This window comes from Pteropus medius, unplaced genomic scaffold, assembly GCF_902729225.1.
Source record: "Pteropus medius unplaced genomic scaffold, Ma_sr-lr_union100, whole genome shotgun sequence".
In the NCBI taxonomy this organism is placed as follows: Eukaryota; Metazoa; Chordata; class Mammalia; order Chiroptera; family Pteropodidae; genus Pteropus; species Pteropus medius.
In genome coordinates this window covers 5,238,397-5,263,493 of record NW_024349797.1, presented here as the reverse complement: position 1 = coordinate 5,263,493, position 25,097 = coordinate 5,238,397, and the positions used below count along the sequence as shown (strand labels likewise).

The 25,097-nt window shown below is 48.1% G+C and overlaps 1 protein-coding gene across 4 annotated transcripts in view; it reads right to left on the bottom strand.

Moving 5' to 3' along the window:
- Positions 1-25,097, bottom strand: part of ADCK1 (aarF domain containing kinase 1) — a 104,375-nt gene that overhangs the window by 12,279 nt on the left and 66,999 nt on the right. For all 4 annotated transcript variants that reach the window (XM_039883932.1, XM_039883935.1, XM_039883936.1 and 1 more), the window contains 4 exons: positions 18,827-18,985; positions 13,698-13,814; positions 1,629-1,778; positions 227-424 (listed from right to left, as the gene is read on the bottom strand). In XM_039883932.1, coding sequence (XP_039739866.1) covers positions 227-424; positions 1,629-1,778; positions 13,698-13,814; positions 18,827-18,985 — 624 coding nt within the window. The remainder of the gene's footprint in view (positions 1-226; positions 425-1,628; positions 1,779-13,697; positions 13,815-18,826; positions 18,986-25,097) is intronic.

Here is a 25,097-nt window from a genome sequence, read left to right as displayed (position 1 = left end):
GGTTAACATGACCTGGTTACACACCAGCTTCATAAGGCAGGAGTAGGACATCGCTCCCCTCTCCTCCTTCCACCCACTGTTGCTCCAATTCTGCCCACCGCCCCACTCCCACGACCCACCAGTCTAGAGCCTCAGGCCCTGGGGTGGAAGGAAACCAAAGGCCATCTCTAGCCCTGGCCCCGTCCCTTGTCTTTGGGAGAGGGCTGGGCCAGGAGTGGGCACCTACCTCAGTGGCAGTGACTGGAGCTTGGCTGATGCCCCTGTTGACCGAGTTCCACGAGCGGGCCGTCAGCATGCAGGCAAACAAGGGGTAGAGGTCGCCAGCTCCCAGACGCTGGCTGTACTTCTTTACCTTCTTCATGTCAGTCCAGATCAGCGACTGCCAGAGGTGGCAGTAATCCAGGCGGAACTCTTCTGTGAGCACCTGTGGTGGGGACAGCCGTGGCAGAACTTAAGCCTCCTCTCCTCATGGGAGACCCAGCCCCTGGCTGAGTGACCACTGTATAGGGGGACGGATGAAGACCATGGCTCCTGCACAATGTCTGGTTCTCCCCCAAAGTCTGGCCACCCTTGACAGTCCAAGTTCAAAGCTACTATTTGGCCAGCCTTCGTCCTAAGTGCAGAAATTACCAACTGCCCACCAAAATCACATTCCCCACCTCCCTGCTGGTTAGATGTGGCCATCCAAGCTTTGACCAACAGAATGTGGCAGAAGCTCCACTTCCAGACCTGGCCCATGCACACTCCTCCGAGCCCTCACCCTTGTGACTGAGGATAACGAGACCACCTTGAGGGAGGTCTGGGACACAGAGCCTCTGTCAGTCCCTGACTTCGGCCTCCTCCACCCACCCAGGATGAGTATATGAGAGCACATTAGACGACTGCTATGTCTGGGCCAGCATTTGTTTCGGAGCTATGTGTGGCATCAGCAAGCCTACCTTAAACTAACACACCCAAGGTCACTGAGCCTTTCAAAGGAGGCCAAGATTTTGAGATGTGGAGTTAAGGCCCCGAGGGAAGGAATAGGAGACCATCGGGAAAAACTCCCCAGGACCGTCTGCCTCCTAGAATCAAACCAGGCTCTGGGTCCTGGGATTGGCAGTGAACTTCCCAACTTCCAGGCAGGAGATCACGGTTCAACTGAACCAGCTCTGCGTCCCAAGTCCAGACAACAGAGTCTGGAGGCATCCAGTGCCTATCAGTTCCTGGCCCCCTTTCCTACTACACATCACCTCTTCACTGGGGCTGAGTTACCCCTCTCTCCCTGAAGTCCTAGCTCATCTAAGGGCAGCTCGCGTTCCAAGGTCTGGGCTGGCCTGGACTTCCCTGGAAAGCAAGGTTGTTGTACAGCTAACAAAGCGCTTCCACACATGCAGGCACATTCCCATCTACTCCACACAGTGGCCTGTAAAGGTGTTATCAACCTCACCCTACTAAAGAGGAAGCTGAGGCTCAGAGAGTATATGACTGACTTACACAGAATGGCAGTTCAAGGGCGAGGGTACAGTCTCTCCAGACACCTGGGCCATCTGCCTCCCATTGCTGTGGCCCAGAGGGGAGTTCAACGGGCTCTGAGCCCAGGCAGGACTAGACCCCGGGGCTGGCTGAGTGGGAAAGACCTCTCCTACCTGGTAGAGCCCATGGTCCAACAGGACAACCTCTGCCTTTCCCGTGTCCGGGCGCTTTCGCACCAGCACGTTCCCTGGGTGGGGGTCGCAGTGCACGAAGCCGTTGATAAAGATCATCTCACTGTACATCTTGCCCAGGTTGCGCGAGATCTGAAAGAGCAGGGAGGCAGGCGGGAGTTGAGCTGCATTAACACCTGTCTGAGGCTTCCCCTCTGGTCCCTCAGTCTGGCCACTTTCAAGAGGAAGGCCAGAGGGACCTGGTGGGCCTGAGCCGTCACAGTGGAAGTGACAGCTTGAGGCTGTGTAGTTCCTGAGTTTAAGCTAGAAGCTGAGCTCTCATCCAGTTTTTAACTTTAGCTGCACATTAGAATCACCTGGAACTCATAAATGTTGGGTATTTTTTCAAGTTCCCATGGTGATTTTAATGCATGGCAAGGTAGGCGAATCACCACGTCTAGTTCTTTGGATGGCTGTAACTCCCACCTCCTACACCCGCTCCTCCACTCTTCCCGATTTTTCTCTTCTCTATTTCTCTTATCAATCCCTCTTCATTTTTTCCCCAAAGTTGAATATGGGCCGGAAAGCTGGCTTGGGGCGAATCGCTCCACCTCCAAAGAGTAAGGCTGGGGTACTGAATAGGTGACCCTGCCACCCTCTGGTGCTGCCCCACCAGCTCCAGGCCGGTCCCAGGAGAACCCAGAGCCATAAGCCCTTCTCCTCTCTCCCTGCAGGCCCCTTTCCCTATACCCCTTCCTGCCAGAGCCCAATGCTAATCTGATTTATGATGTCTGCACAGAAGAAATGACACTGGAGAGGCCATTTAAATCATCCTGTCACTGCCGCTTTCCCTGCCGAGGCAGTCTTCTTATCTCTACTCCCTTTTTATTAAAGCTAAAAGCCTCTTCCCAGCTAGGGAACGGCTACTGAATAGAGCCATACCTGGGCCCAAAGACGGCCTGCCAATGGATTTCCATGGGACAAAGAGATGCTCAACCCAGAAAGCTGACACCCCAGGACACACACTGCCCTTGGCGTTCCTCTCAGCCTCAGCTGGATCCCATGGTCACTAACAAAGATATCCCAACCAGAGGAGAGGAGTTGGTGCTTATCTGGTGGGGAACATAGGATGAGGGTCTTAAATAAAGATTCGACTCCTTTCCTGGGCCTACAAAGTCCTGCACAACCAGGCCCAGCCTCCCTCCCTGGTACCACACTGATGCTCCGGCCACATTTGCTTTCTGTCTCTTCTCTGAGATCCCTATGTCTTCCTACCTCAGGGCCTTTGCACATGATATTCCCTCTGTTAGGAGCATTTTTCCTAACTCTCCTTCAGCTCGTTTACTGCTGTCTTCCTTCCTCTCCTAGCTCAGCATCACCTCCCTGGGGAAGTCCTCCCTGACCTCAGACTAGATGGGGTTCTCCTGCCATACTCTCTCATAGAATGCTATACTTTTCTTTCATGGCACTAGCTCACTATTTGTATCATTATTTGATTAATGACCATCTAGCCCACTATCGTAAGCTCCAACGATGGCAAGGACTCGCTCTATTTTGTTAAACAGCTTTACTGAGGTATAGTATACATACCACAGACTAGCTCTATTATGAATCCACTTGCCTGTAACAAGCCAAATATGTGATTTTAGGATTCTGTCTTCAACATGAGTGAGACCTTTGTATCTCCACGTACTTTCTTTTTGAGATGCTGCGATTCTTGCCTCTGATGCTCATCCTAACCCCCTTAACTGCTCTGAATCCCAGTCGATTATAATTGGCCCCAAAATAGATCATTGAGAATGACCTTACTTTAGTAACAAGAGCTGCCATCCTTATTAACAGCGCTAAAAGTAGGTACGATTGTGATCCCCACTTTGCAGATGAGGTACTGAGACTCACTGAGGTTTAACTTCCCCAGAGCTAAATGGCCAGAAGGAGGTAGAGCCAGGATTCAAACTAGGCGTGACCCACAGCCTTCCAGTAACCACTATTCTGTAATGGCTCCCACCCAGCAACTTCGGTACTTCTCAACTGAACTCTGAGTTTAAACAAGTTGCTTCCACTCTCAGCTTCGGTAAAATGGAAATAATAGCGGCACCACTCTCCAGGGCTAAATGAGAACATTGCAGTGCATGGGACCTTGGGACCTCTCACAGCTGCCCCTGTTACTGATTGCTCATAACACTCCGGGGAGAGTGGCAGATTACATTTCATTGTACTTTTTTGAGAGAGAAAGAAACCAAGGTTGAAGAGGTTGTCTAAAGTCCTGACACTTATCCTGTGTCACACTGTCCTGCGACCACATCAGCGCCCCAGCTCCTGATGTTTCCTTGGGGTGACATGAATGCCCAGCTCGCAGTGTCTGTTGACTTTGGGAACAGGACTTTGCCCTGTGTCAAGTTCTCAGACTCAGGCTGAGATGTCAGGTGCCCCAGAGCCACCATTTTCTGTTTCCTCAGAGAGCAGGCCCAGCCAGAGCTGGTCCTGGGAGAGCCAGCAAGTCCCCACTTCTGAGAACCCCTCTTGTCAGGCTTGTTGGAGCTCCATAGAGCCATGGTCTGAAAGGCTGTGTTTGCCAAACCAATTGCATTTATTAAGTAATAATTCATTTTACTTGTCAAGGACGCATACAGGTCCAATCAGGGATCCTGATCAGCCCACGATAAGCAGTGCAACCAGACTGAGCTGACGGAATTCCAGCCAAAAGCAGAGAAATGACATTTCATTTAGTCTGGGCAGACCTGTCACGGGGAGATGTATGATCTCCCTTAAGCTTTATGAAATACTGCTAATCGTGCTGGGCCCCCTATTACTGCATCAAAAGATGGCCCCTAGAGGTCTAGGGAGTCAGGATGGGGGACCCCTTGCCCATGAGAGTGAGATGCTGTTGCTGCCAACTGCAGCTCATACACACATGAGCAAATCCACCAGAGCAGCCCTCCCCATTTCAATACCCCATCCAGACGCCCTTACTTGGGTGCCTTTCCATTTAGGGGCTGTTTTGATGTCCATTTTAAGCAGATTTCACCATACTAGGCAGGTGGACAAGGCAGAGATAGGAGGGAGAACCAGCCTATGGACCCAGCTTCACTCCAGAGCCATCCTAGTACTGCCACTTAGGGTATGGGTGACCTAGTGGACAAGTCAGTTCACCCTGGGTCTAAGTTCCCTTAGCTGTTAAGTAAAACTAACCCCAACTGCTCTGCTCTCTCACAGAGCAATCCCAAGATTCAAGGTCAAAATGTGATTACACATGGGAAAGAGCTCAATACACGACACAAAACACAAACGTGTTGTTTGTTTGTAATGTGGTAGCTCATTATTTTAAACTTGGAAAAAAATACACCCATTGTCACCATCAAAGTGTAATTTCTAAAAAAATTAAAAACACGACCCTCACACAAAAATACAGAATAAACATGTGTCAAAGATTATTTAACCAATCGATAAAAGAACAAACATGAAGGTAGAGCTGGCTCAGAGAGAATTCTGAGGGGTTGGGTGTTTATGGGCATTTAACAGAATAAGAGCCTAAGATTCCTGGGTTACATACAAGACTGGTTATTGTCCTACAGGGCAATAAGGAAATCATAACCTTTGGGGTTATCTTCTACTGGGCAGAAATTATTTGCTTCTCTACCGGATAAGATCTACAGATTGACGTATGACTTCAATCTGAGCGCTTAATTAATTGTCAATAGCAAAGTCTAACAAAAATACATTCTCCTAGGTATTAAAAAATCCTCAAGTGGGCTGGCTGAACAATGCTCCAGAATAACTTTAAAAAACACACTGCATACTCTTGGCCTTATTTCTAACTTTTGGGTAATTTTTCTTTACATCTGTCAGAGTTGCACTAAATAGTCTCTGGGAACCAATTTGCCCAAAAAAAGGCAGCCGGTCCCCTCCCACTCACGGAGACATTAAAGGTCCCGGGAGAAACCCAAGGCATCGCTGGGCAGAGCCCCCTCTCCCACCCCTTCCATAATACTTCGCTATGTCTCATGATGAAGAATAATTGAAAATAGTGTTGCAGTGAACAAGGGGGAGTAGATATCTCTTTGAGACACCCATTTTGTTTCCTTTGGATATATATACCCAGAAGTGGGATTGCTAGATTATATGGCCGTCCTATTTTTAATTTTTTGAGGCACTTCTATTTTATTTTTCAGAGTGGCTACACCAATTTACAGCCCTACCAACCGTACATGAGGGTTCCCTTTTCTCCACATCCTCACCAATACTGATCTCCCGTCTTTCTCATGACAGCCATTCTAACAGGTACGTGGCGATCCCTCATTGTGGATTTGATTTTCATTTCCTTGATTAGTGATGTTGAGTACCTTTTCATGTACTTGTTGGCCATTAGTATGTCTTCTTTGGAGAAATATCTTCTCAATTCCTCTAAGGCTGCCCCTTGCCATGTCAGTGGTGGCAATTGAATAAAGACAGGAAGTACCACCTGTTTAGAATGAAAACAGCTAACACTCTGTGCCAGGCACAGTTCCAGGCACTTTACATGGGCTGGCAGCTACCCTCTACGGTGGACAGGTGAAGGAAAAGGCATCTAAAAAGGGAGAGAGAAGCCTGGTCACCTGGCCAGGAGTCAGTGAAATCAGAATCCAAACCCAGATGGTGTGGCTCCAGGGAACCAGCTCCCAATGGCCAAGCCATCCTCCCTCTCCACTCTCCGCCTACAGGGACTCTCCTGGAGGCAGGAGCTACACCAAGAACCTCGGAGGGTCCCCCACGGCATCCAGGAAGGTATCCCATCTGGAGAAAAGAGTCTCAGTGGGAAATCCAGGACTGTTCATCTAACCAAAAACACACTGTTAACCAAAGCCATCGTATAGCAATTTTTAGGGAAAAAGTCAGTAACGAGTCTTTTAATTGTTCTATATGAAAAGAATGTGCCACTCACATAAGTGATTTCAGCAATTACACAATGCCTTTATTCTTGAACAGTTGGGGGTGGGGGAGGAAGGCTAGGATTCTATAAAAAGGGTGAGTAAAGAATTTAGTAAATAATATTTAAATCACAGAGTTATTTTTGGATTTTTCTTAAAACTTGAATTGCCCGAAAGTACTTAAGTTATTTTATAATTGCATGAATTAATTTATTCCCACCCCCGAGGGAAAGTCTATTTATGTTCTTTGGGGGGGGGGTGCGTCATGAAAGCAAGGCCAAGATCTCTAAAAGAAACAGGAGGTTGGAGCTGCAGGCTATTAATGATCACGTAAGTAGCCTGATATGAAGTATAAGGAGGTTAACAATTCAAACCCCCTTTACCCTTCTCCCAGTTTCTGCCCAGCCTTCTTGATGGACTAAAAGACCAGACCAGACCACAGCCTAGAGCATTCTCCTCTCCCCACAGACCACCTCTACCCCCTGGAACCACCCCTGAGATATATAAATCTCATATTACTTGCTGCTGCCCAGCACAAGGCCACATCTATTCACTGAGTGGGTCAGTCTTGGACTAGCAAACGCTGAGATTAAATCCCTGACGTGAAGGCACTGGGGACCTCTTCAACCACACGCGGTGTCGGGAGAGGTAATGAGGAAGGAAGCAGAGGTGCCGAGTTAATTACAGGAAACTGGGAGAATAATTCTAACTGTGGAGCTCCGAGGAGCTTGGTGAAAGTTTCTCCAGATTGTGCTCGAACCGGGACATCACCCGAGAGCCAGAGCATGGGGCATCCACGAGGCCAGTACGGACTCCTCAGGTCTCAGGGCCAGACAGGCTCAAAGAACCATGGCTGCCGGAGGGACTGGGAGGGGGTCCGCAGGGTGATGACTCCTGGAAGACACAGCGAAGGGAGGAACACCTGTCGCCATCTGACATTCCTGCCTAAGGCAACGACTTACTCCAAAGAAATCTTTCCACATCTTCCACCTTACCTGGGCCAATATGACAATGGGGAGGGGTTTGTTCCCTACATGTTCCCCCTACTCCTGGGAGTTTTTCCCGCTAGCATCAGAGTGGGCGGCGAGGTGGAATTCTAGTGTAATAGCATGTGCCGCGATGGACTGTGGGCACTGTGCCAACTGCTTCGTGTTTCAATCATCAAACAGTCCTTCGGGTCCCTCTTGTACCCCACTTTACAATAGGAAGCTGGGGCATCCAAAGGATGACTCACTCCACCAAGGAGGCACGGCTGGTAAGTAGCAGAGCCAGCACCAACTCTAGGAAGACGACGTCCAGAGCACCACTGGTTCCCACTTCTGACACCCCCGCTGTAGGGGACATGAACACCTAGGAACCCATCTGTGCACCTGAGCCTCTCAAGATTTGGTCCAAGAAGTTACAGAGGGGAGGGCGATGGAAGGTGTTTTCTTTCTAGTGATTTCAGTAAACAGGGTCTGTGCACCTCTGCAGCTTCTCTTCCCTGGTTTGAGCACCTTCCATCACAGATCCAGAGAGGCCCCGTCCCTGGGAGGTGGCACTGAGCACAAAGGAAACATCTCACTTGGTCCTTGGTGGTGTGGGGGGACGAGCAGAAAGTCCAAGGAGATGGGGAAGGGGAGTCAGCATTCACTCAACTCATGACCATCATTCACAGACAACAGAGACAGGTGGAAAGCAAAGAAGATTCTGAAAGATCTATGGAGGAAGATACTCCCGTGTGACAAGTAACCTCAGGAGTTATAAATGACCTTTTTTTATAGAACTTCACAACTTGCAAAGTCTGCCTAACGACGCTGTGAAGTAAGTACAGTTATCACTCCAACTGTATAGATGAGAAAATCAGATTCGGAGTTTAAGTAACTTACCCAAGGGCACCTGGACAATAAATGGCAGAGCCAGACACAAAGCCAGGTGCCTCGACTGTGAAACCCTCTGCCCCTCCATAGCATGCAGCACGGGTGTAGCCTTACCCAGCCCCACATCTCCCACAATCTGTCCACACCTCTACTATAGCACTTACATGCAATGCATGGACATAGTAGGTGCTCGATAAACATTTGCTGAAGGATGCATCTGAGACCCTTTTACTCCCCCTACTGTGACAAAGAATGGATTTTAAAATAACTGGAAAGAACAAACACAGCAAGGGCTTCGGCTGAGCATAGCAGACCAATCCCTTCACCAACCCCACTAAAAACACTCTAAAGGAGACAAAGGCAGAGATCCCACCATAAAGAAAGAGAGCAGAAGGGCCCTCGACTGCAGACAAAAAGAGATTAGCAAGATTGGGGTGGAGGGGACAGGCAGCTACTGAGAAATGGCTCAGCAGGATGGACAACAGGGAACCCTGGCTGGCCATGGGAACTTGATGTTTTCTATCTCTGAGCCCAGAGAGGCTGGCAGCTGAGGGCCCCTGACACCTCTGAAAACAGGAGTTGGGGGCTTTTAAAAGGAGGATTAGTGGAAAGACTTTCAAAGAAGTAAAGCCCTAGCTCCCCTTCCAACCAGACAGAAGACAGGTTTACTCCCTGAGGAGGTAAGAGAAGACAGGTTCCGGAGGCCACCGCACATGCCAGGAGGGCCAACCGAGGACACAGGACTGACTCAAAGTCCAGATAATGACCACTGGGTGCACCTGGCCCTGTTCCCCTGCTGTCTCCCAGGCCTCTGGGATGGACAGGCTGGTGTCTTTGCAAGCCCCCATCCCTGCACCCATCCCCATTCTTCACAGACCGCAGATGTCTGTCCACCAGGCCTCCAGTCCCCATCTTCCCCAACCCCAAACCTGCAACTTTGTCACCTTTCTCTCAGCTAATTTCACGCAAACTCAATTGGGCCTTAGCCCAGGCGAGGTCTTAAAAACGTACTCACTGAAATCCAATTAACCTTCGATAAAGGCCCTGCAATCAATAGTCGTCCTGTGGCTTGAGGAGGATCTATCCAGCCTGGGAACACACGTTTCCACACGACCTTTACTTATAATGAAATCAATGACAGCCACTGTCACCAACTCTTAAAGTGACTGGCAAATATGATCATCGGGTCAGGCCCTCAGTGATATCTGCTTCTGGGCTCAGAGACACAAACAAACAAGGGCCCCCGCCGGCTGCTGACCCGCTACAGCCCCACATTCCCCAGCATGTGAAGACACCTGGGCAGGGTTGCCTCTCGCCCAAAGGTGCCCAGACCCTCTGGCCTTGTGGCAGGTGGTTCCTGAACTTCAGTGAATATGTGAACCACCTGGAGAGTTTGTTAAAATGCAGATTCTTTTATCCAGCCCCCGAAACCCTTCCCGCTTAGTAAATTTGGGGTGGGGCCCAGGATTCAGCATTGTTAAATAAGCCCCCTGGTGACTCTGAAAGAGATGGCTCCAGTCCTAGATCCCAGCAAACTGAGAATCCTTGCTCTCTGAAATATCCAGGCAGGACTACGCACGAAGTCCAGCTAATCCAAAACCTTCGGTAAGAAAACTGAGGCCCAGAGAGTGAGAGTGACTTGTCCAAGGTCACACAGTCACTGGCAGAGCTGAAGCTTTAACCCAGGTCTCTTGCCTCCTAATCTGGTGTTTCATCACCAGAGTCTCGGGAACTGGTCTTAGGGTCCTCACATGCGAGGCCCAGCTGGGCTGGGATGCTATGGGGTGAGGGGGCTTCTTCAAAGTGGAGTGGGGATGATTCGACCAGTCGTTGGAGGGGTCTGGAGCTATCGCTACCCACCTCAGGAGGGGTTCCTTCTAGAGGCGCTTCCGGCTGAGCCCCACCTTCCAGCTGGGCCATCAGCTTACAGTGGCCAAGATGCCACTAACCACCCTGCCCCCCAGGATTTGAGCTGAGCTCTTTGCCCCTTGTCATTCCTATCTGTCCCTTGTACTTCCCTCCCCAAGGAACATAGAGCCAGGCTGTCCTCAGGAGGTAGAGTTATTCCAGGGATAGGCTCATTGAGTCTCACAGTCTTGGGGAGACTTTGGAACCTCAGAAGCCTGTTAGAAACTTTCAGTAACATGGAGGCTCCCACACTCTGCACGCAAGCATGCACTCACACACACCTGTCTTCCATGAGGCCTGTGGCTTTGATATTGGTTGGTAAGAGACGTAATAGATTGATTTCGGCAAAGTCAAGCCCATTGCTAATCTACTCTCAACATCACCAATGGTTGGTGACACCACAGTAGAACAAATGGCCCATGGCCCCCTGTCCAGCCTGAGGTTTCTATGGAAGTATTTAATGGCATCATCTCAGAATATCAAGAGCTTCCTGAGTCGTGCAAACCCTAAAAGCCAGGAGCAGGGGATTAAGGAATTGATTGATTCCTTAGGAATGCCCAAGGAATTAAGACAGTGTACTTTATTATCCTCAGGATAGACCAAAGGAAAAGAAAAGAGCTTCCAAAAAAGCCCCTCAGCTGACTGATGACAAAGATGCCAAACTCAAAAGACTATATTGTATGATTCCATTTACACAAAGTTCAGTAATGAATGAAGGTGATTATGGCGACTGAAGTCAGAAGAGCAGTAGCTCTGGTCTCTGGTCAGCGCGAGGGTGTCGACTGGGAGGGGGCATAAGGGCACCTGCCAGGTGGCTAGAAATGATTTGTGTCTTTATCTGGCTGGTGATTACATGGTCTATCCATACAAACACTCACTGAGGTATACCATTAAGATCTGGGACCTTACGTAAGCTACCTTCCCTCTCTGATTCTTCATTGCAAAATGCAGACGATAAGACTCCCTCCCAAGGTTACAATGCAAAAAAGTCTTGGTATAGGGAGTCGGGCAGTTGGTAAATGTTCATGGTGAAAGAAGGTAAAGAAGGAAAGGACAGGGCTCAATGATGATGATAACAATGAAAACCGCAGCAATAATCAACTAGCTACCAATTTGGAGTCCTAACCACATGCCAGGCGCCGTGGTAAGCACTGCCGGAGCGCTCAGTCCTCACATCTCTATCAAATGGAACGACGTTTGTATGAAATGGATAAAATGACCCTTGATGGAAGCCAGAGAGAGGGGCTGCTTTTAAATAGCGCCTGGGGGCTGGGCAAAGCTTCTCAGTCAGTATTCCAGCCCCTAGCTCCAGGAGTTACTGATGTGGCTGTCAACCTGGTGGCCCCAGGTTCCACCGCAGCCCAAGGCAAATCCATGGGAGGGAGGTGAAGAAGGTAGAGAAGTAAGGACTTCGAAGTTATGCAGATCTGAGTTCAAATCCTAGCTCAACCTCTGCTAGCTGTGTGATATCGGGCAAGTTGTTTAACCTCTCTGAGCTCTAGCTTTCTCATCTGTAAATGGAGTTAACAATATACCCTTGGCAGGACAGCTATAGAGAGTAGAGATTATATGTGTCACAAGCTTGGCACATATTAGTTGATTATAACAATTATTGTTATTATTATTGTTTTCGCCAAATCACTCTGATATCAGCTTGCCCAGCTATACATGTCCACAGGAAAGAGAAAACCAGCACTCTACCCCAGCCCTGACTCATAGGGGCCAACCCAGGGCATGAGGCTGGCTTATTTACCTTCCCAGATATCTACTGAGGGTCTGCTTTGCACACAACACTGGCCTTATCTGCAAGGCTATTAAAGAGGGATGGAGGCAGGAATAGATGAGCCCAGGCCCTCGGAGGGCACCACCCTGCCCCAGCTCCCACCAGCCATCTTCGGCCCAGCTGCCCCTCCTCCCAGGCACCTCGCTCAGCCACCAGCAAGCAGCTACAGCAGGGCACATCTTTGTTTGTACTTGTCAAAGCTGCCTCTGATTAAACGCCATTACAGCCCTGGGCTCACTGGATCCAAAAAGATTAATGGATTTAAGGGTGCTGTCATAATGAAAATCCTACTGCAGCTGGCAGTAACTGAATGCCAGTAACCTGGCAGGGGGCAGATGGGAGTGAGAGGTCTCTGGGATCTTTCCTGATCAGCAAGTAGAGAGACGATGGAAAGGCTCTTCAGGAAAAGTCAGAAGTGACTTCCCCTCTCCTTCCCTCCCCACCCATTTCCCTCCCCTACTTCCTCCACTGGAGCCAAAGACTCTGTTCTCAAGGGTCCCAGTGGGCAAAGGGATCCCTGGCTAGATACAAGGCACACTCCCACCCCAACCGACAGGACAAGAGATGGGCAAGTAGGTCTCCTGCCTCCTCTGCAGGCAGCTCTGCCCTGACACTTCCCCAGCCCACTGAAGTAGAAGCCGGCAGTGAGGGGAGCAGGGTCAGAAGCCCCAGGCTGTGCTACTGGCCAAGTGAAAGACATTTGCTGCGCTCCGGCTCCCTCACGCTCGCGTGCTCGCGCTCGCTCTCGCTCTCTCGCTCTCTCGCTCTCTCTCTCTCTCAGCTTTTCTCCCCATCTGTAAAGTGGAGGGCTGAATTAGAATGACAGTTCTCTTACCCTTTCCTCCCAGCCCCCCGAGCAGAACTCTTCCAGGAAAGCCCAAAAGCTGTGTATCTAACTCCAACGCTAGGCTATGAGCTCCTGAAGGAAGGAAATTTTGTCTGGTTCTCCTCTGAACCCCACACCTAGGACTGACATAGCAGGAACGGTAAAAATAATGAATGTTGTTGTAAAAGTGCAGCTCCACCCCTACTTTGGGGACCTTATAGTGACAAAGAAGAAAATGGGGTACGGGCCCCACCACAGTGGCCAGCTTTCCCTAAGACCAATTGGGTGGGAGGTGGGCGGCAGAAGCCCCTTTCATCCTGTTCTATGAAGTGGAAATAGTTGCCTACTGTTGTCCCCTTTTTGCCTGATACCTTGAGCACTGGGGAGTGGCAAGGAGAGGGGAGAGCGTTGTGTCCAGGCTCCGACAGGCAGAAGGATTAAGTCGCATGGATTTCGCTCCATTATTCTCTGTGGCCACTTAGGCCTGTGAAGCTTGGATGGTACATGAAGACAGGTGGTAATCACTTGTCCAAGCAGGAGCTGCAAGGAGAGGCTGCAAACATGTGCCTGCACCCCACTGCGTGCTGCCAACCCCAGCTTTAGGAGATAGGGCAGAGGGTTATACTAGATGACCTGGAAGGACGCTTCATGCTCAGTGATTTTATAATTGTTCAGACAGCAGGCCCCCTTTCAAGGCACTGAGACCTCACCTGGACACACCTGTCCTTGCTGGGCTGCCCCAACCAAACCCATGTCCTTCACACAGCCACCTTGAGCTCTCGGCCTCACCTCGTTGACATCGATCTTGTTCTTCTCCATGTAGTCTCTGTCATTGACCTGCCCACCATCCACAAACTCCATCAGAAGGACCCGCTTGGTGGACAGCTCCCAGTAGATTTGGGGGACCTGGAAATAGGAAAGCAGAAGAGAAAAGTCTGGGAAACTGGGGGCCAGGGCTGAGGACCACCAAGAGGCACAGCAAGCCAGACAATAGCAGACACTCCTCTCGGCAACAGGAGAGAAGGCCTGAGCAGGACCTTAGCAGTGATGGGTGGGACAAGTGGGAGGCAGGCCAAGAGAGAAGGGCAGGATGCTCTGCCTCCTCCAGCTAGGCCCCAGCCCCGTCCTTTAGAGACTCCTTCCTGCTTAAGGACCAGAGAACAGCTTCCCTGCCATCCTCGGTGCATTCTGGATACAATTAAAAGCCAAAACTAAAATTGGGACTTGGGGGAAAATGTGGGGAACCTCTCACACCTGAGCCACAGTTGGTGTTAAAAGCTATTTCCTTCTCTCACCAGGCTGACTTCAGGCTCCTCACAGGAATCTCAACCCTCTGCTTCAGTTTCTACACCTGTGCAATGGTTGTTTTGTATGAATGAATGAATGTTTACTGGATGAAATAGGTATGGCCATGTGACACGGTTCTGGCTTATGAGACATAAGTGGACATCTGCTAGTGGTTCTCGGAAGATTTTTATTTTCTTGATAAAAAAAGATGTTTGTAGATGACGTAATTCTTCTTAGCCCTCTCTTCCTGCTGTGATACCCGGATACCTGGTATGTGATACCTGGAGCCACAGCAGCTGTCTTGCACCCAGAGGAAACGTGAAGGAAATCACAGAGATGCCATCCCTGACACTGTCAAATCACTAAGATAATATCAGCTGGCAACTGCTCAAGCCCTCTTGCTACGTGAGCAAAATAAATCCTTTTTGTTTAAGACACTCTAAATTGGACTATCAGTTTCCTGAAGAAAATGCATTCCTAACGGATATCCTCTCCAACCCACTCTGACTCTGAGAACACCCAATCGCCAAAAAGAGAACAGACTTCTCCCGGAATAGGCAAGATACTGGACGGCACCAAGAACTGCTGGGCTCCCGCATGAGCGAGCGACACCCTTCAGTCCCACCACAGCAGGGGGGCAAGAATTACCGATGTCGGCATGCCACGTCTCCCCACCAACTTGATGGGCTTATGTCTACTTCCAAATAAAGAAACGAGGGAAGCTAACTAAGGTGTTTTGGGGAATAAGGACTTCCCTCATCTCAACCCCCGAAACTCATCCAGCAGTAAGATAGTGGCCATCAAGTCAAGAAACCAGTATCCTTTGCTAGTTCTGCTAATGACTGTTGTGTCTCAGTCCAGTTCCTGTAGGCCTGGGTCCTCATCGGAGAGGAGACTGTTCCTGCCCCATCTCAATAAGGATCTCTGAGGATGAGTAGGGCCCACATACAAGTGTAACACCCCGGGCTCCCTGGAACAAAGGTTCCAACTGCAATCAAGGTGTCATTTTGGTTTGCTACGTTCCTACAGTGTTTGCCATTTGAAAATCTGGGGCAATAGAGAAATCCGTGACTCTCTGTTACTTTGAATTTAAAATTCAGTCTTGCTTCGCATTTTTCAAAAAGTATTTTTAAAAACACAAACGCAAGTTGACTGCTGTTGTTCGCGGCTTTAAAATGAAAGGGACATGTTTTGGGGTTAAGTTCTTCCCTAGGTTTATTTGGACCTAAGGCCTGGCAGTGGGCACCTGGGGCTCATCATCAGACCCCCACCTGGGCCTACCTGGAAACAGCCATGAAGTGCCACTGACGGAAAGAGAAACGCAAAGGCCGGAGACTCCCCGGGCTTGTTAATCAGTGTCATGGGCGGCCGGGTTTCCCCTTCCTCCACCTTTCCTCCCGCCTCTCCCCCAAGGCACCCATCTTGATGGGGGACACAAGATCAAGTGAATTGCCCCAAATCACCACGTGGGCAGGAGGGTTTGGGGTGTGACATGAAATTCACTTTACCCCAATACCCAAGTTTCACCACTGCTCCTTCCTCTGCTTCTTCTGTCAAGGAACGGAAAGACGAAAGAGACAAATTTTAAAGAGATAATAAGAACCTTCCGCCAAAAATTAAACTCTGGGAGGCTCATGGCCAAGGTACGCACTGACCCCACAGGCAGGGTCAAACCCTGGCCATGAGGACCGCAGAGTCCAAGGTCTCCTTGTCACAGAGCAGAGGCCCCACTCCTGTGGGCTCCACCTGCCCCCACAATGGGGCCTGTCTTGACCCCAAGAAAGAGGCCATAGATTACACAAAGTTCCAGCTCAAGACCCTAGGCCTCAGCCTCATAGTCTGTCCCTGATCCCGTGCCTCTGCTTTGATCCTGTGCTTTAGTCAATGTGCCTAAAAAGCAAGCCCTGGATTGCCTCAGCGAGTGCCCACCACCCAGGGCCAAAATCCTCCCGCCACCCAAGCTCAGGGGCAGAGCGCAGACCCAGAGTCAGATTGTTGGGCTGGAGCCCCGGCTTTGCCATCTCCAGGCTGTGTAACTGTGGCTAAGTCTTATAACCTCTCTGAGTGCCAGCTTCCCCACCTGTAAGATAGTGATGAAGGTTACAATGGAATCAACACTCCCTACTTCCTCCTAGCATGTGTGGAGTTCTGGTGCTCAACCCAGAAGCACCCAGCAGCTGCTGGACAAACATCAGCTGCCATATGACGGCCATGTAGAGTTTCACATGTGGTTCTGATACACAACCAGGGCTGAGAGTTAATGTTACAGATAGTTTAGCACAATTCAGATCTTCCCCACAAATTGTAGCAGAGGCAGAATAGCACAGCGGTTTACCGCGTAGGTTCTGAAGCCAGACTGCCTCCATTCAGAGCCTGCATCTGCCCCTTATCAGGAGGCTGCGTAACCTTGGACAAATGGTTTCATCTCTCTGCGGCCCAGCTTCCCCATTAGTGATGTGGGGCTAATGTCCCCTTGTGGAGCTGTTATAAGGATTAAAGTGTAAACACATGTAATGTACTTTTTTAAAGTGCTTAACACAGCATAAGCATGTAAAAAATGTTAATTAGTATTATACATCAGTGGTTCTTAATCTTTGAGATTCTGGGGAAGGTATAGCGCTTTTGCAAAAGCATGCACATCACCTAACAGGATTTGCCTACAATGTCTGGAGAGTTCCAGGCTCCTAACCTCACACTAAGAAACTCTGGAGTGGCCCTCCTCCAGAGATGACCCCCATCCCCACCTCCATATGTAGAGATGTACTCTCATCTCTTCCAGTCCCAAACCCTGTGGTTATAAGGCTTCTCCCCACTACCTTGTCTCAGCTGTCTCTGAGGTCAGTTACAAATCTCACCGCTTGTCCTGTCCCTTCCCCCAGTACACACTGATGCCAAATCCACAAACGCCCTGGTCTTGACCGTTCAGCCTGGCTGCCCCCTCACCTCTCCCAGTCTGCCCAACGCCACATTTGCATTCAGTATTTGTCTGAGGCTCAGAGATTTATAACACAGGGCTGAGGTTATTAAGCCCCACTGGAAGATGCCTCACACACTGAGAGGTAAATTCTTTGCTGAGGCTTAATTACGCACAGATGTTGAGATGGGGTGCCAGTGTGCAAAAGCAATCTATCTCCAGTTTTAAGAGCCGAACTGGGTTCACAGAGCAAAATTCACTTTCCACTCGTTATTTGTTTAGGCAAAATTAATTACTCAGGAGCCTTAACTCCACCATTGTCTTAGGAATGGTGTGCAGGTTTTAGAAGCAGCACGTCCAATCGTTACATTAATTATTTACCCATTTGGCATCCTTGTTTCAAAAATGTGTATTATTATTATTATTATTATTACACGTCTTGGTCTGGCAGATGCTAGTTGGCCCCAGCCGGGGGACGATTTTGCTGTTTCCATGGGAACAGTGGAAGAGATGGTTGTTTGTCTGGCTCATAGTTCTAGCTCTGAAGAGCACCCCTGCCAGGTAAGAGGCAACAGAATGTTCTTAGACAAGCATCAGAGTTGAAGCCTGAAAATCTGGGTTGCCTCTCTGCTCTGACTGCCATCTGTAAAATGGGATGACGGTTGTTGGAAGAATTCAGTGTCATTGTCCCTGCACAGTGCTCAGTGCAGCAGAGGAAAGAGTCGGTAAATACTGTCTACCCACTTGTATAATCAACATGCCGTGGAAGTCCCAACGAAGCGCCGTACCCTGGTTGGATCTAAGCACTTCTTTTTGGGCATCCACAGAAATGCAGATAAGTCTCTGACAACATGCCCGACCTGCACCATAACAACACGTTTTCGTGTTTGCCCCCCAGCTGGTGGAAACTTTTCCCAGGCAGGAGCCAACCATCTCTTATTCATCTAGACACCCTCCAGCAACTAGCACAACAACAGCCTCAGGAAATGCTCAGTAAATGTGGAATAAAGGAATAAAAGAAATGGGATATGCAAGTGAAAGCATATTTTAGACTCCAGAGCATTATGCTAATTAGTTAATATCATTACTTGTCTGAGAGAGCCAAGTTTTCATTGAATTGGTGGTTTGAACTTCAAGACTGGGGCAGTGTCACCAGATCTAGCCTGCATGTCTGGAATTATAGACACAAGAGGATCTGTACATCCACATCTATGATGGCAACCAGGAGAAGGCAGTCAAGCATACTTGGGGCTCTAGACAGACCTGACTCCCAACTCACTCGAAGAGTTAAACTTTGCCAGTGGCTACACCTTCCCCTAAAACTAATGTGTCAAGAGACCACCACACTGATCGCCACAGCGGTGGCTCTTTCTCCTGTGAGTCATGCTTTAGAATTCTCAAGTGGCCAGGATAGACACAGCCCCAGTCTCCCCATCTCTGTTCATCAATCTGGACAGCAGAAGTGGAAACACTCCCTCCATGATATGTTCAGAAGCCACATGAACACTTTAGTTCAGAGCAAGAGACCTCTCCATTCAATATCCTGAGAGGTCTCCCCAAGAGGGGTACTACTTGACCATCTGCTCTGGAACTAGCACCCAGAGCTCCTAAGAGCTCTGTGACTCCCCCTCCCGCATTCTGCAGACCTCCTGGGTGAACAGACCAGGGCTGCCCTCTTCCAGCAGACCACCGTGCCCCCATGTCCTGCACCTCCTACCTTTAAGAAGTCAAAGTGCTTGAGCATTTGGGCCACTTTCTCTGCGTTCCTCCCTTCATTGAGGAAATCCAGCTCCAAAGGCAGGTTCTTCTTGGCTTCATCCACCAGCCACATGAACTCGAACTCTGGGAACAGCTGCTTCACAGCCAGGACAAGCACCTACAATCCACCAAGCACCCCATCAGTGAACCCATGACACCCGCCAAGGCATCATGCCAACCTCCCAGGCCTCCAGTGGAGTGAGAGTAGGTAGGAAAACTGCTCCCCTGGGGTCCATCGCTATAGTCCAAATCCAAGCGACAAAAACTCAACAGCTGCCAGCGTAACAAGCACCACTTGCTGAGTGCTCCCCATGTGCTCAGTACTGGCTCAGCACTTAACTTAGTTACTTCGCTTCATCTTCACAACTCTGGGAGGTACACAGGATACACTCTTATCATCTCCCCATTTTACAGATGAGGAAGTTGAGGCTCTGAGAAGTTATATGATTTTTCTAAATTCGTCCAGCGCAGAAACAGATTCCACCTGGGTCTCCCCTTGCTCTTAAGCATGTTGCTGAACCGCTGCCTTTGCGGCTCCCCGATTTGGGCTGCGTGGCCCTGTTTACACAGGCTGGAGATGCTGTCACTCTGGAACTGTGTTTGTGTTTATTTCTTAAGCTGTGTAGTGGGCAAGCAGGGGTGATGCCAGGGACATGGGAGACATTCCAGCATTCCCGGAGGGGATACCCGGTATGCAACTCTCCTGTTCTCCTACAAGGCCTCCTTGTCAGTGTTCAAAACTGGGGCCTGAGGAGAACCACTGACCAAGCCTCCCAGTGATTCTTGGTATAGGTTATAGTCCAAGTTCTCTGAGAACACTCATCTCTACTCCTGGCTGGAGCAGAACTAAATGAGCTAGAACTAAAGAACCATGGGCCTGTTGGTACCTTGTAGTGTTCTTACAGAAAGAGAAAGAGAAAGAGAGACCAGAGCTCACTCTCTCTGCCATGTGAGGACACAGAGAAAAGGCAGCTGTCTACAAGCCAGGAAGAAGGTCAGCACCAGGACCAAACTGGCACCTTGATCTTAGACTTTGAGCTTCCAGAACTGTAAGAAATAAATGTCTGTTGTTTAAGCCACCCTGTCTATGATATTTCGTTATGGCAGCCCTAGCAGTCTGAGACCCATCCATTCAGTCCAGAAGGATTCACTGAACCCCAGCTATGAGTCTCGTCTTATGCTTCTTTTTGCCCTGGTGTACGATGTTATGTGTTATGCATATGTGGCACAAAAGAAATAAATTAAAGTAGAGCCATTTACAGTTTTGTTTTTAAACCTAAGTCCTAGGTGATGTACCAGACACAATTCTAAAAGAATCATCACACAGGGTTATTATATTCAATTTCTCTCAAAACCCTTTTTTAATTACATTCGGCTGCAGTCTAATTTCTTTTAAGCCTTGTCTAGTCTTTCTCGGGCTAGACCTGTGACCTTATGATAATTGATTTAGTTTATGTTTTGTTTCTGTTTGTGTCACACAAAACTAGAAGGCAGAGGTCCAGATCACATGTGTCAGACCCAGGCACCTGGGCACAGCAGCCTCCAGGCATCACATCTTGTCACTGTGACCTCAGCTGGCCCTTAGCTGTAGCCAAAGGGGAGGCATAGCAGGCACACAGGAAAAAGAAGTACCTGCCCAGGCCTGGGCCAGTGGTGCACACATCACCTGAGCCACCTTAATTCCACTCTGAGCTCTGAGTTCAGGTAAGAAACCTCTTTGTAGTTTGGTTCCAGCCAAAATTCCAGAGTTTCTCGCTCAGTAGGGTCAAGGAAGGAGCCACAATGAGGCTCACTCATTTGTTCACTAAATATTTACTGACTACCTCTTAGGGAACATCCCTGGGCCAGACATAGATAGACACAGGGAGCTACAACCACCTAGTAGGGTCTGTACTTGGGGATGAGGCTTCTGGCCAAATAATAAATCCTCATCATTTGCTATACAGTCACTGTGATTTGTGAAATTTTTAATTATCATTAATACCTGAACAGCATTGATAGGCACTTTAAAGATTTTTCTGTTACCAATCAATTATATAATTAGTCATTACTAGTACTATTGGTTATTATTAATACCTAATGTCATTTATCATAAAAGTAGTAAAAGATTTTAATGATTGATAGTATTGTTAATAACTAATTAGTAAACTAATTCAGTACTCATAAAACTGGTTTCTAAAGCATTCTGTCGGTGGTAGGTGAGTCACTCCCTTGGTTACTTTAAAATGAGGTCTGTTTGAATGGAAGTCAGGGGTTCTTAGCTTTCTAGGAGGACACTATCCCTTTATTTGAAAATTTAACACCAGCTATGAAGCTCAGAAAATGCACATTCTCACATAATTTTGCACATAGTTCAGGGGGTTTACCAACCCCTTGAACTTCGAGAAGTTTGGGGAGAGGGGTCAGATAAAGCATCGTCTGCTCCAAGTCTGCCATTTTAGACTTTCTCGGCTGAGGAGAATAGAATAAGTCAGTTTCACCTTCTGTTTTCATTCAATTCCTTTCTTAAGAGCCTGCCCTCAGTAGATTCATTTAAGTTACTTTTTTGACAACAGATGCAATCAACTAAAATAAAACAGGTGTTGTTATCTATTTGACTTTTTGATTTTTCCTCCAAAATGTATCTTCTCCATAAAATTCTTCCAACAGCCAATATTTTCATTAGTGCCTAGCACATACTCAATATTCAGCAGATGTTTATTGAATATTCACATAAATAAGTGAGTGAATGAATAAAAGAATGAACAGATGAATATTTCAAAGGGTTTGCCCTCTCCTCAGAGATAATTATATGTTCACATGTTGTTATTCAAATGGTTAAGTTTTTCTGTTTCTAAGGTTTTGCTGGGAAAAGAGATTACTTCTGAATTTTTGGGAACCACAGTTTTGAAATGCCTGGGAATTTTCTACTTGGTTTAAAACCTTATGAATCAATCAAGGTATATTCAACAATTAAGTCTTCTTTTAAGGTAGAATAATGAAATTATTTTCCTATAAGATCACTGGCTCACAGAAGAAAAACCAATCGTGGGCCACAGAGAAATATAATGGAAAAATTAAGTCATATAAGAGCTAGAAAACTAGTGATTCCTATTTATAATAGCAAAAAAAAAAAAAAAGTGGGGGGAATTATGATTATTTAGCGCCTGCTACATGCCAGGGACTGTGTCACAAGGCAGTTTATATACGTGCTCTCATTTCATCCTCTTCTTGCCCATTTCGCAGAGAAGGAAATCGGTTCTAGGAGGTTAAAGCACTTCCCAAGGTCACATAGCTTGTAATTTCAAATGCGGAACGTGGACTCAGTTGTTTTCTTGGCTTTTTTTTTTTTTTGCTTCTTTCTATGTTGTCGCGTCTCAATGCTAATACAACGCAGGGATGATACAATAGGAAGCTTGAGATAAGGCCTAAGAAGAGCTTTGTAAACTGTAAAATGCAACTGAAATGTGAGTTACTGTTATCAAGTTATTATATATTATAAAAAGAAATAATGTTCTATGGGAAAACAGCTCACTAAATAGAATGGCTGCACGGATCCGAACTGGTAAAAATGGATGTTCGACAAGGATTGAAAATCAATTCAGAATGATGTAAACAGCTTGCCATTCACGGGTTTATCTTTGTTCTGATAAGTTATTAAAGTGCACACTTTTTAGAAAACAGAATTATAGGGTGAAGAGAAGTTTCCATGGGATTACGTACATCCCTGAGTTTTTAAAAAATATATTTTAAAAAATAAAATCAACTGTTGGATTCTGTGCCAAATGCAAACATTACCTAGCCACCCACTGTTCAATCAACACATTCAGAAAAGAAACAAGATGACAGACAGCATACACTGAAAATGTTGTTCAAAAAAAGTCAAAAGGATGGTCGTCACAGGTCTTTATTTTTAGAGATCCTTGGGATGGGCCAGATGACAGCAGATGGCAGATCAGATTCAGGTGCTTAGACCAGAGTCCCGTCCCTGCATTACAGAGCACCTTGGGGGCAGGTGGTACATGAAGGGCAGGGTACCTGGCCATGAGCTAGATTCTTTAGGGGGCGACAGAGGAAGGGGCTATGCATCATCAAATTCAGAAGCTTGAGAGATATAACACGGACTGATACAGGGTGGTGCTATTAGGACCTGGGGATTATGATCTTACCACTGGCTCACAGGTCACCTGAGTCCTATCCTGCTCTCAGTGAGAATGTCAGTGAGATCCAGTCAGCTAAGCTCCCTGCTATCGTGGGCAGGCAGGAACTGCTGCAAAGCCAGCCCGTCAGCAGACGGATGGACTCTGCCTTGTCAGTTCACCCCTTCCTGCTGAATCATTGTTCCAATCTCTAGGCCCAATTAGTCTGGCTCTGGACAGCTACTCAAATCAATAAGAGTCGCTGGCCATGCATCTGGAAGTAGAGTTGCCCCAACTATTAAAGGGACAATATCAGGTGATAATGACAAAGCTGAAAAACACCCTTGACTGTGCCTTTCTCTTTTGTGCCAAGTCACCAACAGTTTCATCAAACACCCTTTACGAAGCGTCAGCTTCCATTTCTCTGCCACCAACCATGCAACAGTCTATCCCAGGAACTGTCCCCTTCTCCAAGAGGAGTGCCAGGTTTGCAGGGTGGCACATGTTATTGGGTGCCCACCCAAAAGCCATTTTCTCCAACTTCCTAGCTAATAGAACCTCAGATCTGTTCACCTTTCCTGTCCTTCAAAAAAGGTAAGCCTTAGCTTGAGGTGAATCATGATTGGTCTATGCCAGTCAGAATGGTCTCATTTCTCTTGCCAAGAATGATTTAGGTTCGGGCATGTGGCCTACTTCTAGCCAGTGAGAAATGAAGGGAATTCTACTAAAGGGTTCCTTTTTGATAAGGAATATGAAGGAAGAAACAGCACCTCTTTGGCATCTGCTTTTAATAGCGGGAACTGCTGCAGCTGTTTTGGGACAATGAGAGGCATCACTGTAGAAGGACGAGCCAGGATGGCAGAATGGATGACAAAAGGAATCTAGGTCCTTAAAGACCACAGGAAGTGCTGGTTGGTCAACCTTGGAAAAGACAGCACTACTGCCAGATGTCTTGAAATGTGAGATAAAACAGGTTACTATTATTTCCCCACTTTTAGTTGGCCTATCCTCGCATCACATAGGTGTTTGGATTCACAAGCTCACCTCTTAAACTGCAAAAATCTAGAAGTTAAACTATTAGTCACTCCCTGCTTAGTATGAATTACTCTCATCAGACTGTCTTTCCCGCAAGACCATGCTGTGATCAATCCCAGGGTTGGAGAGGAGAGAGGGAGAATATTGGGCAGTGGGAAAGAAGCATGAGGGCACACAGGATTTGGAATTGTCATGAAAGGAAGCATCAGAAGGCAAAAAAAGTGGCTTTGCCTGCCCTCTGTCTCCAAGTTTCTGGGGGCTAAGGTAGCCTTAATACCCCCCAAAAATCATTCTTCTCCTGTCAAGCAGCCCTGGGCACCCTTCTGGGGTTGTCATTCCTAAAACCAAGGCACCAGTTTAGTTCTGGACTCAGGAAAAAATACATACTCATTGCAAATATAAAATAAAATGAGCTTTGCACTTGGGCTCTTCTTAGCTTTAGAGCAGAGAAGGGTGATCCAGGTAGAATATTTTCTACCAGAGACCAAGCCCAGTGAGAAGACAGTGCCACTCAGTGCTACTGTCAATGCTGATGGTCCACAGAGGTGGTGACCCTGGGCCTCATTTCCACCTTCTGCTCTGAAGGCTGTGTGTACGGGTCTCTGATCTGCCCTGTCACCCCAGCCCCAGCACTGCCTCAGTCACTGAAGGAGCCGCTTTGTACTCTGCACACGGCTGCTAGGCCACAGTTCCCAAGAAAAGCATCTGATACTTATCTCCAGAAGATGTCAAATCTTTATTACTGCTATTATTGCTATTGACCTTATGGCCACAATTACTTAAGGAGCCAGTGAGGCTCTGAGCAGAGAAAACGGTATCAGCTGTCCTCCCAGCCCAAATGGGTCTTGAAAACACTGCTGGCCAGAGGCAGGTTCCCACCTGATGCAGGAGAGGCTGCTGGGTCTCAGGACACCCAGGGATCCTCCGAGACTCCCAGTTCACTCCCAGGAATGGCCATTCCATAGCCACTGATATGCGTTCCAGAAAACTCAAGTTTCCAGGTGGATGCCCAGGGCCACTCAGCAACCCTGCTCCCTTTGCCACTGCACACAACAGCTATTCCAAACCTTCACCCCC